Source organism: Barbus barbus, assembly GCF_936440315.1.
Source record: "Barbus barbus genome assembly, chromosome: 26".
In the NCBI taxonomy this organism is placed as follows: domain Eukaryota; kingdom Metazoa; phylum Chordata; class Actinopteri; order Cypriniformes; family Cyprinidae; genus Barbus; species Barbus barbus.
Genome location: NC_136754.1, coordinates 13,712,857 through 13,726,718, shown reverse-complemented (window position 1 = coordinate 13,726,718; position 13,862 = coordinate 13,712,857). Strand labels below are relative to the sequence as shown.

General features: G+C 42.5%; 1 protein-coding gene across 1 annotated transcript in view; it reads right to left on the bottom strand.

Annotated features, from left to right (window-relative positions):
* The window catches only part of LOC306845504 (catenin delta-2-like), a gene marked incomplete at its 5' end in the record, with an annotated part of 79,854 nt that overhangs the window by 11,316 nt on the left and 54,676 nt on the right, over positions 1-13,862 (bottom strand). Inside the window, 3 exons of the mRNA XM_079378355.1 lie at positions 167-352; positions 5,350-5,467; positions 12,468-12,651. Of these exons, the coding sequence (XP_079234481.1) occupies positions 167-352; positions 5,350-5,467; positions 12,468-12,651 (488 nt within the window). The remainder of the gene's footprint in view (positions 1-166; positions 353-5,349; positions 5,468-12,467; positions 12,652-13,862) is intronic.

The window sequence follows — 13,862 nt, the reverse complement described above, 5'->3', positions numbered from 1 at the left end:
GATGCCCTTATCTTCATTTGTTTTCAGAAACTAAATGAAATCAGCCTGGAAAATACGTAATTATCCACTGGAGGAGGACGAGTGTCGACGCAGGCGACCCGCACACGAATGCTGCTAAGTGATGCTAATTGCCAGCAGCTGCAGGGATAAAAAACCCCCGGCCCACCTGATCGTGGCTCTTCTTTTTCTTTTTCTTCTTGCCCCAGCAGCCGGAGCTCTCTGCATCCTTCCCGCTGGCATCGGTGCACAGAACCCCGTCCAGCTCCTCCGATCCCATCTGCTGCCCCTGAGACGTCTCTGCCGCCAACCTGTACGACAGGTTCCGCAGGATGCACACGCAGTTCTCAATGGTCTAGAAGGGTGCGCATTTGATGCACAGAGATTGGGGGAAAACAAGTTTTCAGATTACAAAAATTGCAAAACATGGAAACACCTGTAAATGGGAGACTTATCTGTAGGAATTCACCATAACACACCTCCAGAAGTTTGACTTTATTTGACAAAGTAAATATCAAAATGTCTTTTTGTATTTACGAGACAATCTGTCCTCTTTGGGAAGGCTGTGCATTATTGTGCTCTGAACTCTTAATAGTCTCTTGTTAGATTAGTCCTCTGGACGGACTCCAGTGGAGAGCTGGAGAACTAATCCTATTGTGATGAGCAGTGAGGCAGGAAAAACAAAGAGGACGACTTTGATCTTGTAAATGCTTTCAGAGGGATTAAAGTGTGACGCTCTTTTTCAAACTTGTTCTCACAATGTATTGTGCCAGTAACAGAGACCCCTCCAAAATCAAACAAAAACTATATAGAGAGATGTGTCACTGCATGACTTTATCAGCGTAATTATCATAAAGCTCTCTTAAAAGCAATCACAGTAATGAAGATCAGTTGTTTTTTACAACATTGTTGGTGGTAAAGCAATTAGAGGAGCCAAAACAAAACCTAAACTGTCTGTCTAATAGAACCCAAATTCCGATTATTGTTGGGACGTTTTTTTTTTTATTTGAATAAAATGAAAACTATAAGACTTTCAAATCACATGAGCCAATATTTTTGTTCACAGAGAAAATAAATGTTTAAACGGAGAAATGTTACACACTTATCCACTAAATGAGCTCATTTCAAATTTGATGCCTGCTACAGGTCTCAAAAAAGTTGGCACAAGTTGGCAAGTGGGCAACAAAGGGCTGAAAAAGCAAGAAATTTAGAAAAGATTCAGTTGGCAGAACATCTAGCAACTAATTAAGTTAATTGTCATCAGGTCTGTAACATAAAAGGGATGTCTTAGAGGGGCAGAGTCTCTCAGAAGTAAATATGGGCAGAGGGTCTCCGATCTGTTAAAAAGTGCGTGAAAAGATTGTGGAATACCTTAAAAACAACGTTCCTCAAAGTCAAATTGCTTTGTAAATCTCATCATCTACAGTGCATAACATCATCAAACGTTTCGGAGAAACTGGAGAAATCTCTGTGCGTAAGGGACAAGGCCGAAGACATTTGTTGGATGCCTGTGGTCTTCGGGCCCTCAGATGACACTGTATCACTCATCGGCATGATTCTGTCATTGACATTACTAAATGGGCCCAGGAATACTTCCAGAAACCACTGTCGTAAACGCCATTAACGATGCCATTAAAGCTCTATCATGCAAAAAGGAAGCCATATGTGAACATATGTGTCCTGTGGGCCAAGTCTCATTTAAAATGGACTGTTTAAAATTGGAAAAGTTTTCTATGGTCAGACGAGTCCAAATTTGACATTCTTATTTGAAATCATGGACGCCGTGTCCTCCGGGATAAAGAGAAGGGAGACCTTCCAGCATGTCATCGGCGTTCAGTTCAAAAGCCAGCATCTCTGATGGTATGGGGGTGCACGGGGGAAGTCATGGCCTAATGGTTAGAGAGTCGGATCTGTAACCCAAAGGTTGCGAGTTCCAGTCTCAGGTCCGGCAGGGATTGTAGGTGGGGGAAGTGAATGTACAGCACTCTCTTCCACCTTCAATACCATGACTGAGGTGCCCTTGAGCAAAGCACTGAACCCCCAACTGCTCCCTGGGTGCCGTAGCATAAATGGCTGCCCACTGCTCTGGGTGTGTGTTCACAGAGTGTATGTGTTCACTGCTGTGTGTGTGCACTTAGGATGGGTTAAATGCAGAGCACAAATTCCGAGTATGGGTAACCATTCTTGGCCACATGTCACGTCACTTTCACTTTCATAGGTATGGGCATATATGGGTATATAAAGGTTTTAGAGCAACATATGCTCCCCTCCAGATGACGTGTATTTCAGCAGGACAATGCAAAACCACATACTGCAGCTATTACAACAGCATCGTTTCGTAGTAGAAGAGTCCGCGTGCTGAATTGGCCTGCCTGCAGTCCAGATCTTTCACCTATAGAGAACATTTGATGCATCATTTAACGAAAAATACGTCAAAGACGACCACGAACTCTTCTGCAGCTGGAAACCTATATCAGGCAAGAATGGGACCAAATTCCAACACCAAAACTCCAGAAACTCATAAGCTCTATGCCCAGACGTCTTCAAACTGTTTTGAAAAGAAGAGGAGATACTACACCATGGTAAACATGCCCCCGTCCCAACTGTTTTGAGACCTGTAGAATGGCAAAACATTTGAAATGAGCATAAAAAAAAAAATGCAATTTTGTGCATAAAATTGTAAAATTTCTTAGTTTAAACATTTGTTATGTTATCTATGTATTGTGAATAAAATATTGGCTCATGTGATTTGAAATTCTTTTAGTTTTCATTTTATTCAAATTTAAAAAATATCCCAACATTTCAGGAATTCGGGTTGTACAACGCCTATTGTCCCTGCTGGAAAAATAAAATAAACTACTGGTTTGGACCAGTTTGAAAGCATGCAAGATGGTTTTATCAAGATTTAGATAAGAAATGCTAGGGACAACACAAATGAAGATAATTTGAAGAATGCTGGTAACCACACATTTGACTATGGAAGTCAATAGCTACCAACATTTTCAAAATATCTTCTTTTGTGTTCAGCTGAAAACAGTTATTTCTGCATGTAAACCTGCTTGACCAGTGAAACTCAAATTAGCATGAAATACACACTGATCAATGTGTACTGTTTAGAATGTAGTTTGTTTTAATTTATTTAGTTCAAACCATGTTGGTTTAACAATATAGAACTGTTGTTAAAGATGCTGGCGCACCGGTGCTGGAGTAATGATTTCTTGCTGTTTAATTGGTTTGATATTTAATTAATGTCAGATTATTACTGTAAATAGAGTGGGGGATCTATGACGTCACTTTGTATGCAGATCGGCTGTTAGCATCGCACTGGTTCCCTCGACAAAAAGCCAATGGGATTTTTCCATAGGCTTTTGGATTATAGCAAAAAATAAGATCTGTGTTTAATCATAGTTCATGAAATTTACACATTTTGTCCATCAAGATAATCTTCACAAAAATATACAAGTTTTATGAATTTTGAATCCTAAATAAAAGCACCAGAACTTAGGCTATAAACGAACTCCACCACCACGGTCACTTGCCTTCAGCGTCACCACCACCGCACTCCCGACAACTTTTTCAAACTTATTTTTAACTGTTCAGTGAAAAGGATTTACTCTGTATATGAATTTTAATCCACGCTACATGAAACTTTTCATATAAACTGGAATAAATACAAAACTAAAACTGAAATGAGACATTAGTAATAAATAGAATAGTGAATAAAAGAAATAATCATAACTGGACATATGGAAGCACGCATTTCTGTGCATTTTGAAATAAGGTGCATTAAAAGTCAATAAATCCTTGATTAATATGAATATTTTCATAAAACATTCTAGTGCATCTATTAAAAAACAGCAGAGTGAGCAAATTTTTGGATATGTTAAGAATAAATTTATTTTAGTGAATAAAGTGCCACATTTCAGCTATTGTTTCGTTAGGATTGGTACACAAAATGTTATTTTATCCTTGCTTCTAGAAAATCCTCAATCTAAATGCTTTCTAACAGCTTCTTGTGGCCGTAAACATTTCATTGTAATGTAGCTTTAAGCACTATGCATCATTAAAGTTTCACTTTCACCGTTACTAAGCCGGTAAATGTGGTGTTTACATGGAATAATCGTATGAGTTTACCTTATGGTACGAGAGTCTCTGTATCAGTAAGCGATAAAACGAGCATCTTCCATCCGAAGATTTGTGTTGCATTTCGGGGCAAAGCAAAACAAAACATTGTCGAACAACAACTTAAAATGCAGTAAACTATTAATTGGTTATTCTACAATTAACAGTACTATAAATTATACTACAATTGGAAAATACTGTAAATTGATAAACTGTTCACGTGATGATGTTGAATGTCTCCGACAATGCCTGTAGTCCCATTTAGCAACTTGTTAGCAACCATCTTTGTTAAGAAGCGTAATAGTTTAAAAAAATCATGAGTGGGGTGTAACTGGTGTGTTTTATGTCGTAGAATAAAACATGAAAGTATCTCGAGCTTGTGTGAACCTGAACCACGGACATTATTTTAGGGGATTTAACCAAACTCCCATTCAAAAAACCCATTGACTCTGGGACAATGGAACTGGAAGTGCTAAAATGCTAACTCGCTTCCGGGTTTTTGCCTACAAAGTGACATCATAGTTCAACCACTCTATAACAAACACGGTATCTGAAGAGAAGACTAGTTCACTACCTTCGCTCTCCATTGTTTCACTTTATTTACAGATGTATCACAAGTTCCCTCTTACGTCATACTCCTCCGGAGTACCAGAGCACATTCACATGTACACTCTTCAAAAACAGCGCAGTCGTTCTCAAACTAAAAGATGTATAATGAAATTCATTTATATATAAAATTAAAAATATAGATGGAACTGCCTGTTAGCTTGTTTAGAGCATGCCGTATTAATGCCATACTAACAAGAAACTAACCACAGGTAGTTCCAACCACACAACTATATGATGTTGTGTGCAAATGTTTATTGGAACTATGGTTCTGAGAAACACTGAATCACTTAACTATGTTGGTAACTTGTAGGCTAACAATACACACCAGATCACGAGTGATTTTTAGTGTTATGTGCAATATTCATCAGACTGTGAGCGAACGGACTGTGGGTGGTTGGGGGGCGTGCGGTCTGAGACTAAGCTGGTCTAGACTGGGTTTTTTGCCCATTTTGCATTGTGTCTTCAGTCTCATCTAACATATTGCAGTGGAAAAGTGCTCCAGTGCTGTACTGAAAATGGTTGGGGAGTAAAAACTGCACAACTAAACCTGCTAGAATTCTCAGAGGCGCTCCGCTGAATGCATATACTTTGGTAGAAAGGCAGAGGAGGGAAAGGTCAAACCTTGCTGTCGATCTCACTGGTGCCCAGGGCTGTCTGGATGACATAGAGCAGCGCATCAGTCAGTCCCTCACACTCTCTCATCCTGCGGCGGGCCTCTTCTCCGGCTGAGCTCACATTCCTGTAGAGAGCACATTCGCACACACATTCACACAATGTCACGCATGTTGTATTATTGACTTGATTGATTACGTTTTGGCAGTTCTGAGCTTCTAAATCAATACTCAACCAACCAAAGGGCAGATGGTCTTCAACATCAATAAGCTTTTCATGGAAATGAGTAGTAACTCACTTTTCCCCCCAAGTTCTTTTCAAACAGAGCAATGTTTGGACAGCAGTGTTTTTATACTTTTCAAGAAGTCAACTCTGCGACGCGAGAAAAGTTTTAACGTAGAAAAATTCCAAACATCAGCTTTATGAATCACCAGCAACATGCCTCAAAGCAACAAGCTTAGCATCCCAAGAGCTGGAGCCTTGGGAGATCTGAATTGGGAAGTCTGATCTGAGCAGGGCCTTATTCGAAGGTGCCTGTGAGAAATCAAAGACCACATCCTGTCGTCTCTCTCTCTCACGCTCTCCAAGAAGCTTCTAAGAGATCTGTGTGTCTCAGGCAGCTGCAGGTGGTGTGGCAACTGTGTCCAACCATTAAATATTCAATCAGACTTCTAGTTCCTCAGCCATCCATGAAGAGGATTAATTATCACGCTGGGCATAGGGAGCTTAGTCCAGCCATCCAAGAGTGACTCAGCACTTTCTACAATCCTGCTGCTTCAAACCTGAAAGCTGATGTGCAGGGAGAGAGAGGTTGGTATGTGCATATAGTATGTGCTATAAATGTAAAGTGCTGTTAATATCAAAATGAGTTTTAAAGCAAAAAGTTTCTGAGCTCTGAAAGTGCCTGCAGATTTTTTGATGTTTTGAGTGAGCTTGTAATAGCTCCAAAATACACCTTCCCATCTAGTCAGCAAAACCTAGAAACTGGAAAAGATTATATAAAAATTCACAATATCAAAGCATTATGATGAAAAGGATTGTATTGTGCAAATAATGTGATCATCACTTATGCATGATGCATCAACATTCATCACATAGATAAAAATGAAAAAAAAAAACACAACACACAGCAGTCAAATGTATCAAGTGAGGCTTTTAGACCGCAAATAGTGGACAACCCAGATATATAAACATTTTACACTATGCCAAAGCTTCTCCCATGCCTGTGTCGTGCCAAATCCAACCCCATTCAAACTTTGGACTCTACAGAGTAGCTGTTTTAATGCCTCATCAAAAAGTCGGTCACATCACAGCCATATTTTGTTGTGTAGAATATGTGCAAGTTAATCGTTTAGCATTAAGATTAGCTATCAAGCCATACACTTAGCTTGCTAACCAAAAGCAAATGGAAACGTTTAGATCTGTAATAAGTCATTATTTAACATTTTTATGTTTTAGACAAATTTTAGGACAACATATATTGAAATATATTAAAAATATTATAACATAAAAGTATGTTACACTCACTAAGACTGCATTTATTTGATAAAAAAATACAGTAAAAATGGTACTATTCTGAAATATTATTATTACAATTTAAAATAATTTTTCTATTTCAATATATTTTGAAATGTAATTTATTCATGTGATGGGAAAGCTGTATTTTTCAGCAGCCATTACTCCAGTCTTCAGTGTCACATGATCTTTTCAGAAAGCATCAGAAAACATGATTTTTTGGTTTTGTTTAGGATTCTGTTACAGAAGCAGACGTCACACTTGAGATATAAAAGAGGTAAGGTTTATTTGGCAGATGAGCAAAGGCAGGAGAATGTAGCAGTGAGTATCAGATGCAGAGACCTTGAATGATTAGATGAGAATATCACTGAACTGTGGTGTTTCCGACAGGAGCTCGTGGATGAACGGGAACTACACACCTCGACGCTTCGTCGCGAAGCTCCAGGGAGGACAAACAGGGATCCAGGACACGGATGGACACAACACTCGGAGAAAACACAAGAGGTAAGTTCACAGGCAGGTAAGTAACAGGTAGGTCGCTGAGATAACATTCAGGAGTCCACTTCTAAGAACGAGACCGGACGTTTGACTGTGGTGAGGTGTGTGGTTATATGGTGTGTCTTGATGAGGTGATGATGATGTGCAGGTGTGCTCATTAGAACTCGGGTGAGGGTGCTCGCTGTGATTGGCTGGAGTGAGAGCCTGGTCAATCTGTGACATTAGCCCCCTCTCCACGGTCTGCTCCAGAGGGCCGAAAGCCCCGACGTCGTGGTGGCCTACCCCTTCCTCTGGGAGCTGGACGGTCAGGATGGGTCGCATGGAATTCCTCCAGTAATGTTGGATCCGGTTGGTATTGCGGGGCTTCGGACCTGCGAAGGTCCACTGTCGTTTTGCACCTGCGTACTGCTCGCTGGAGCTGATGGTGAGCATCGTCCCAGACCCTCTCACTCTCCCGGAACCAGTAATCCACTGCAGGCACTTCCGAAGTTTCCTCTGACCAAGGGAATAAGGGTGGCTGGTAGCCGAGCACGCACTGGAAGGGAGTGAGTCCAGTAGCAGCTTGACGTAATGAATTCCAATGAACTGGTTCCAGGAGTCCTGGTGGCTATGGCAGAAGGTTCACAGGAAGCGGCCGATCTCCTGGATCTTCCTCTCCGCCTGCCCGTTAGTTTGGGGATGGTAACCTGATGACAGACTCACGGTCACATCTAGAAGTTTGAAAAAGCCCTTCCATACTCTGGAGACTAATTGTGGACCACGATGGACATGGCACACTCCGTGCATCCCTGAACGAACCTTCTCACATCCCTGGCAATGCTGGGCCACCAGTATCGATCTTTCAAAAGCGAGAGGGTACTGTTGGTCCCTGGGTGGCCAGTGCCCAGAGAATCGTGAGCAGAGCGGATGATGGAAGTGCGTTGTAGTCTGGGAATATATTGTTTACCAGGGGGGCAGCCCGGCGGAGTGGCTGTGGAGGCATTGGCAGGTGTAGCCGGTTCTGAGCTCCACTGAATGGGACAGGTGATGATTTTATCTGGGATGATTAACTCAGGGATTTTGTTGATTTCTTCAGTAGCATGGATACGGGACAGGGCATCTGCTTTGGTATTCCTGGATCCTGGACGGTGCGAGATAGAAAAATTGAACAGGGTGAAGAAGAGGGCAAAACGTGCCTGACGGGGATTGAGACGTTTGGTGTCTCTTAGGTATTGTAAATTCTTATGGTCTGTAAGGACGGTGAAGGGATGTTGTGCACCTTCTAGCCAATGCCTCCATTCCTCAAAGGTGAGCTTGATTGCCAAGAGTTCTTGGTTGCCGATGTCATAATTCTTCTCCACCGGGCTGAACTTTTTGGAGAAGAAGGCACATGGATGGAGTTTGGCCGGGTTCCCCTGCTGCTGAGAAAGCACGGCTCCTATTCCTGAAGTGGAGGCATCGACCTCCACAACGAAGGGTTTCTGGGGGTCAGGGTGCACGAGGATAGGAGCGTGGGTAAAGACTTCCTTCAGCTTCTCGAATCCTCCGTGGCAGTTGGAGTCCAGGACAGAGACTTGGACCTATTTCTTAGTAGGTTGGTGAGGGGACTGGTAATGCTGCTGTAATCCTGGATAAATCTTCTATAAAAGTTGGCAAAGCCTAAGAATCTCTGGAGTTCTTTGATAGTGGAGGGTACCAGACAGGTTCGGATTGCCTCCACCTTCCCCTCGTCCATTCGGATGCCACCACTATCAATGATGTAACCCAGGAAATGTACTGAGGGTTGATGGAATGAGCTTTGCTCGGCTTTGAGGAATAGATGAAATTTCCTGAGTTGTTGTAAGACCTCCGCAATGTGGTGGCGATGTTCAGCCAAACTCTGGGAGTAAATGAGGATATCATCGATGTAAACTAAGACGAACCCGTGTAGATACTCCCGGAGCACCTCGTGCATAAAATCCTGGAATACGGAGGGGGCATTGACAAGACCATACGTCATTACTGGGTACTCGTAGTGACCGGTGGGTGTAACGAAGGCTGTCTTCCACTCGTCAACCTCGCGTATCCAGATGAGGTTGTACGCGCTGCGGAGGTCTAGCTTCGTGAATATGGTGGCACCACGAAGATGTTTCAGGGCCGCTGGGACGAGAGGAAGGGGGTAAAGAAACTTCACAGTGATATTGTTAAGAGCCCGGTAGTCAATGCAAGGCCACAAGCCTCCGTCCTTCTTGGCCACGAAGAAAAAACTTGAAGCAGAAGGGGAGGTGGACGGACGGATGTAACCTTCCTTTAAAGCCTCGTCGATATACTCCTCCATGGCCTTCTGCTCTGGAAGTGACAGTGGGTAAATCCTACCCTTGGACACTGGCTCACCTGGCAAGAGATCGATCGCACAGTCCCATGGCCAATGAGGAGGTAGTTTCGAGGCCTTCTTCAGGCTGAACACGTCACTGAAGGGGGCATAACAGGCTGGGATGTCAACAGATTGTTTCTCGACTGGACTTTCAATGGTTGTGGAATTCACAGGGATCTTTGAAATAACTTGGTTGAGTGGTTGCGGGATTCTTGGGAAGCAGTCTGGAAAACATTGAGTGCCCAACTTCAGGACCTCCCCGGTGCGCCAGTAGATGTGGGGTTCATGCTGTACGAACCAGGGGCGCCCGAGGACGATGTCAGTGTGCGCTCCCTCCAGAACCAATAGGGTGATGTTTTCCTCATGCAGTTGACCAAACCTTATATGAACCGGACCAGCACTATATCGAACGGTGATTCGTCCAATGGGTTTCCTGGTTATCGAATGGATCTGGTAGATGGTTTGGTTGGCAACGGTCGGGAGATTGAGTTGGCGGCAGAGGCTCCCGGAGATGAAGTTACCGGCGGAACCGGAATCAAGAAGGGCTTGCACTGGAATGGAGACGTTAGAGGCAGTAAGCAAGACTTCAGCCATGAATGGCTTCATATTCTGAGAGATAGGTTGAATGGCACTCACCAAGAGCTGCGGTGGACGAACGGGGCATGTCGATCTGATATGCCCACCTTTTCCACACAGCCCTTCTTTCAGTTGCCTCTGCCGCTCGTGATCGGTAAGGTGAGTTTGATCAGTTTGCATAGGTTCTGGGTTGGGTTCTGGAGGGAGGCTTGCCTCTGGATGGCGAATGGGAGGAGAACGGGCTAGTGATGGTTGTTCGGCGAAACAGGATTGCATGCGTGTGGAAACGTGGATAGATTGCTGAATGAACTTCTCCAATCCACAGGAATCATCCAAATTAGCTAGGTGCAACCGCAATCGGGGCTCTAAATCTTGAAGGTAGGTGGTGAGTAGGGCTCTCTCGTTCCACCCACTGGCCGCCGCCAGGGTCCTAAACTACAGGGTATAATCATGGATGGAACTGGCACCCTGGCGGAGGTGATATAGCCAATCGCTAATGGATGGATCCCCATCTACTCGTCCGAACACTTCATGAAAGTGGGTGGTGAAACTCTGATAAGATTGAGTTACTGGACCTGACTGAGTGAAAATAGTTTCAACCCACTGTAGTGCCTTGCCGGAGAGAAGTGATACTATAAAGGCCATCTTAGATCTTTCTGAAGGGTACAGATGCGGTTGCATGTCGATATTTAATGAGCATTGCAGAAGGAACCCGTTGCACTCCTCCGCCACACCAGAGAAGGGGTGCTGGCCTGGCCATGGGACTGTGGATCATGGGCGAAGAAGAAGCCGTGGTTCCGGTGACTGGGGTGATCGGAGGTGCCGGTAGTGATGGGGCAAGAACTCGTCGGAGGTGATTCACGAGCTCCTGAAACGGATCCGGATTGCTCATCTGTACCTGCAGTGTTGATCCAGTCTTCTGTTACAGAAGCAGACTTCACACTCGAGATATAAAAGAGGTAAGGTTTATTTGGTAGATGAGCAAAGGCAAGAGAATGTAGTATCAGATGCAGAGACGTTGAATGATTAGATGAGAATATTACTGAACTGTGGTGTTTCCGACAGGAGCTCGTGGATGAACGGGAACCACACACCTCGACGCTTCGTCGCAAAGCTCCAGGGAGGACAAACAGGGATCCAGGACACGGATGGACACAACACTCGGAGAGAACACAAGAGGTAAGTTCACAGGCAGGTAAGTAACAGGTAGGCCGCTGAGATAACATTCAGGAGTCCACTTCATAAGAATGAGACCGGACATTTGACTGTTGTGAGGTGTGTGGTTATATGGTGTGTCTTGATGAGGTGATGATGATGTGCAGGTGTGCTCATTAGAACTCGGGTGAGGGTGCTTGCTGTGATTGGCTGGAGTGAGAGCCTGGTCGATCTGTGACAGATTATTTGATGAATATTAATTTCACAAGAACAGCATTTATTTGAAATGGAAATCTTTTGTAAGAATATAAATGCCTTTACTGTCACTTTCAGTAAAGACATCAGTTTAATGCATCCTTGCCTTAGTATTAATTTCTTTAATATATGATCATGAATGGAGCAGCTACAGGAACAGGCAACATAATTGCTTTGGGGTCCAAAGGAGATTTGGGCAAGGAGAAGGATTTGGCATGCCACCAGGTCCACAATCACAGTGCCTAACACTATTCCAGAGCTACAGAATCCTATTGTTGAATCCGACCATTACTGGGCAGAATATAATCCTACTAAATTGGCAGAGCGAGCTCCATCACAAAATGGTCTTAGACCAGCCAAATTCATCAAATGCAACGGAATCTATTTATTCAAATCAATTAACTTAAGTTATCAGAGAAGGGTTCCTGGAAAAGCCTCAAAGCTAATTCATAAATGTGTTTGGTTGACACATAGAAGCAGAGAGCCATTATACAGCGGTGTACTTTTGCCTGCTGAGACCCCAATATACGGTGACATTTCTGAAGGCACACAAATTCATCATATCATGTCGTTTTGAAAGACGGAACCTCTCAGGCATTAACATAATATTTGCATAATTCTTACTTGAATAATCACCTAATAAAACAATGAATTGCTTCTAGGTGAAAAATAAGCCTCTTCAGAGCAACAACAGGTCCTTCAAAGTGATGTTTTGCCTGTACATAAATATGAATGAACAATGAAAGACAATAGATGTTGAATAAAAAATAGGATTGACATTAATTAGAAACTGTACCTGAGGCACCCGGTAGCATTGCGGAGCACCTGTGAGGAATGCATGTGCAGCTTGCGGTCGTCCTGGTGGGGCGAGGTGTCCCAGCCCGAGTGAGGAATAATGACTGTGTTGGTTAGCACTGCCAGAGCATCCTGAATTATGGGCATCTTCAGAGCATCACATGAGGACAAGTTCCACAGCACACCTGTACACAAGAGCATCATCTATGAACCAAAAAATGTCTGATCCAGTGAAGAATACACACACTGTATTTATACAGACTTCAATTTCCCTTCTTCACCTTGAGTTTTTGTTGTGCAGAAAAATATATATTTAAAAACACTGATTGCAGCAAGCTACAAACATGCTTTTGAATATTGCATGAGGTCTTGGTCAAGAGCCCTCAAATGAAACACTTTCAAAAGTTTCACTAGTGTGTCCTCATCAGCTCTTAGTATGAACATTAGAGGGTGTGATCCAAGCCACATCACAATCAAGAATGAACTATGAACTGCTAGAAAGTTGCATGCCACTGAACTGAGGCTCATTTTGCATACTATTAAAAGTAGTACGTTATAAATATTTAATCTCTTTCATGAGACCCCTACAGCTCTGATTCAGTGAACAAGGGAGTGCTTTTGCATGTTCCTCCTCCCTGCTGCTAGCAGAGTATAAAGCTCTGTCCCAGCTAATTGCATCTTATCTTGTTTGTAAAATATCACAGACATACAGTCATAAACAGTATGGTGCACCCCATATTAAACAGTAGTATGTTTACAATAGTATTTCATTCAGCAATAATAGACTTTTATGATGTTACACAATTATAAAAATGTAACAACATTTTAAATAATTGCTGCTCTTTTGAACTTCTCCTGAAAAAAGAATATACACACACACCATATCATCCACAAAAATATTATGCAGAACAGCTGCTTTCAATATTGATTCTAATAAGAAATGTTCTTGGATGCTCAAATCACCAAATCAGCATATTAGAATGATTTCTGAAGCATCATGTGATATTATTTCATAATATTAAATTTCTTACTGTATTTTGATCAAACAAGAGCCTTTCAAAAACTGACCCTAAATTTCTGGTAGTGTATGTTTGTTGTAAAATGTTCACTCCTGTGTTATAACAAACAGCTTCCCAAAATAGTGCACAAAATTTAGACCAGTGAAACCAAAATCCTAAAAATAGTATCCTAAATGGCAGAGCACATCAATACTTGATTTTTTGTCCAAAAAAGGAGGAGTTTGTTTCATAACGGGTATTTTTCAGTTACAGAAAAATGTCAAGGAAAAAGCTGCCGCAGTACTAACAATTTTTTTAATATGTTTGCATTAACAGTGAAGTACATACTTTTTATTACACGGTAGAAGTATACAAACTGGAAAATAGTCTATGGATGC